We start from the raw sequence: 1992 nt of genomic DNA on the forward strand, positions 1-1992 counted from the left end.
GTATTTTTATGGAATCTGGTGATGTTGCTCGGGATAGGGCTACATAAAGTTTCCCGTGCGCAAAGACGGGTTGTGACAAATAGATCCCAACTCTACGCATCGATTTTCCTTGACTCTTGTTGATGGTCCTTGCGTAGCAAACTTTCACTGGAAACTGTTTTCACGAAAAGATGAATGGAAAATCTGATGACTTATGTATGAATTTTATGAGTGGTATATATGCACGTTTTCCAATGGAAGTACCAGTTATGATTGTTGCTTCAACAACGTTTGGTATCAATTGCGACACAATCAGTCGGGTACCGTTACATAAACCTTCTCTCTAATTTATGTTTCTTAAAAGAATTATTGGACATTGTACCTTAAGTGCAAGCTCGTGTGGCAGTATTCCTGGAAAGGTTAGTTGGTTTAGGTACTTGATTGGATATAGGCCTTCTAGATCTGATGTGTGCTTTCCATTTGGCTGCATGAAGTTCGTGTTGTTATAAGTCCTGCCAACAGTTGTCACCATTTTTATAAAGTGAGCATTTATCTCATCGGTTGAATCATTTGTGGGACAAACTATTGCTCTCGTTGAAAGGTGTGTGGTTGTCGGGTCGTTCATTGTACCATCCCCATAAATAAAGTCTATTAAGGTTTGTAGGGAGTTAGCGACAGCTGATATAAGGAGTAAAGGCGGAATTTGTATCCCACTTGAGTCTCGTGGGTCTTCTTTGTCTGGTACACCTATGGCTCTATTTCCAATAGCCAGTATCCATGTGGCAAAGGCTGATACGGACATTGAGTTGTGGGTCATTGTGTTAGACGACTCCATTCTCATGTTCGTATGTAAAACATGAATTGTGAAGTATGGCCATAGGTATGAACTCGGTAAAGTTAGTGCAATGACTTCCAAGCGTGTGCTCTTTGGTAGAACACGAAGGGTTTGACGGAAGTCACCACCAAGAAGCATCGATATGCCTCCAAATAGCCGTTGATCATAATCTAGCACATCCCTGAGTGAGCGGTATAAAAATTCAACGCACCTTCTGTCACTCATTGGCGCTTCGTCCCAAATGATGAGTGTTGTACGATGCTTAAGATCTCCAAGGAAGGTGCGTTTTTTTATGTCGCATGATTTTTTGTCTGTTAAATCAATAGTATCTTGCATCTTGAATGTGCAGTTGTCCCAGAAGGTAACAAAAGCGATGCAATTCCTGAAGTAGCAACAGCTAGAACGATTTTTCCTATGGACCTGAGATAGGACAGAATAGTAGTCCATAAGAATGTTTTACCGGTACCCCCGTGTCCATAAACAAATATTAGTATTTGTTTTTTGTTTTCTATGGAACTAACAACTTTTTCGTACACCAACCGTTGGTCGCTATTTAGCTTTGGTAGTAGGTTATTGTGTTGTTTCAACATGTCTTCCTTGTCGTAGCTCATCTCTTCTAAAAGGAGTCGATTTCGTAAAACACCACTCACATCCACTGAGGGAAATGGAAGGCCAAAGTCTACCATTGATTTAGATGGGACAGTGGAACAGAGTGTGTCATCTAAATCGTGGAGCAGCTGTTGTTCGATTATGTCAGCAGCTGAAGTAACGGTCTTATCTGGCATTTGGGTCGTCAAGGTATATAAGTAGTCATATTTAATCCTATCGCAAGCGGTTTCCCACAACAAACGTGGATTGTTGACTTCACAGAAAAGCAGTATGTGGCAAAAAAACTAATCGTAATTGTGATGCATTTGCCCACATTGAAGCTTCTATGAAACATGTCAACCATTCAATATCGTCACCTATTAATCCAAGTGCATTTAGGCGGCCCTGAATGTTGGCTAAACGGTACCAGCTACAGTGCGCAGGTCCTGAAATGATGTAGATCCCTTTTGGTGACAGAGTAACATCCGTAAGTAGAATAACTCACCGAACGTAAGGTATACAAATACAAGTCGGCCAACCATTTTTGATGACTCATGAACCCTTCGACCCCATGACTTAGATGGCTTATC

General features: G+C 41.2%; 2 protein-coding genes across 2 annotated transcripts; both read right to left on the bottom strand.

Annotated features, from left to right (window-relative positions):
- Nucleotides 1–322: 322 nt before the first annotated feature.
- Nucleotides 323–1039, bottom strand: LOC145089501 (uncharacterized). Its single transcript, XM_079027931.1, has one exon. It carries the CDS (start codon nucleotides 1037–1039, stop codon nucleotides 323–325), a length of 717 nt encoding a protein of 238 aa, XP_078884057.1.
- Nucleotides 1040–1128: 89 nt separating this feature from the next.
- LOC145089502 (uncharacterized) lies at nucleotides 1129–1599 on the bottom strand. The gene has a single exon (XM_079027932.1). The coding sequence runs from the start codon at nucleotides 1597–1599 to the stop codon at nucleotides 1129–1131; it is 471 nt and encodes a 156-aa protein (XP_078884058.1).
- Nucleotides 1600–1992: the final 393 nt, after the last annotated feature.

Source organism: Lactuca serriola, chromosome 2, assembly GCF_051521515.1.
Source record: "Lactuca serriola cultivar US96UC23 chromosome 2, Lser_US96UC23_V15, whole genome shotgun sequence".
Lineage (NCBI taxonomy): Eukaryota > Viridiplantae > Streptophyta > Magnoliopsida > Asterales > Asteraceae > Lactuca > Lactuca serriola.

What these genes read in the sequence shown, in the direction of transcription:
- LOC145089501 (XM_079027931.1), bottom strand. Translation starts at nt 1,039, where the DNA reads ATGAGTGACAGAAGGTGCGTTGAATTTTTATACCGCTCACTCAGGGAT.
- LOC145089502 (XM_079027932.1), bottom strand. Translation starts at nt 1,599, where the DNA reads ATGCCAGATAAGACCGTTACTTCAGCTGCTGACATAATCGAACAACAG.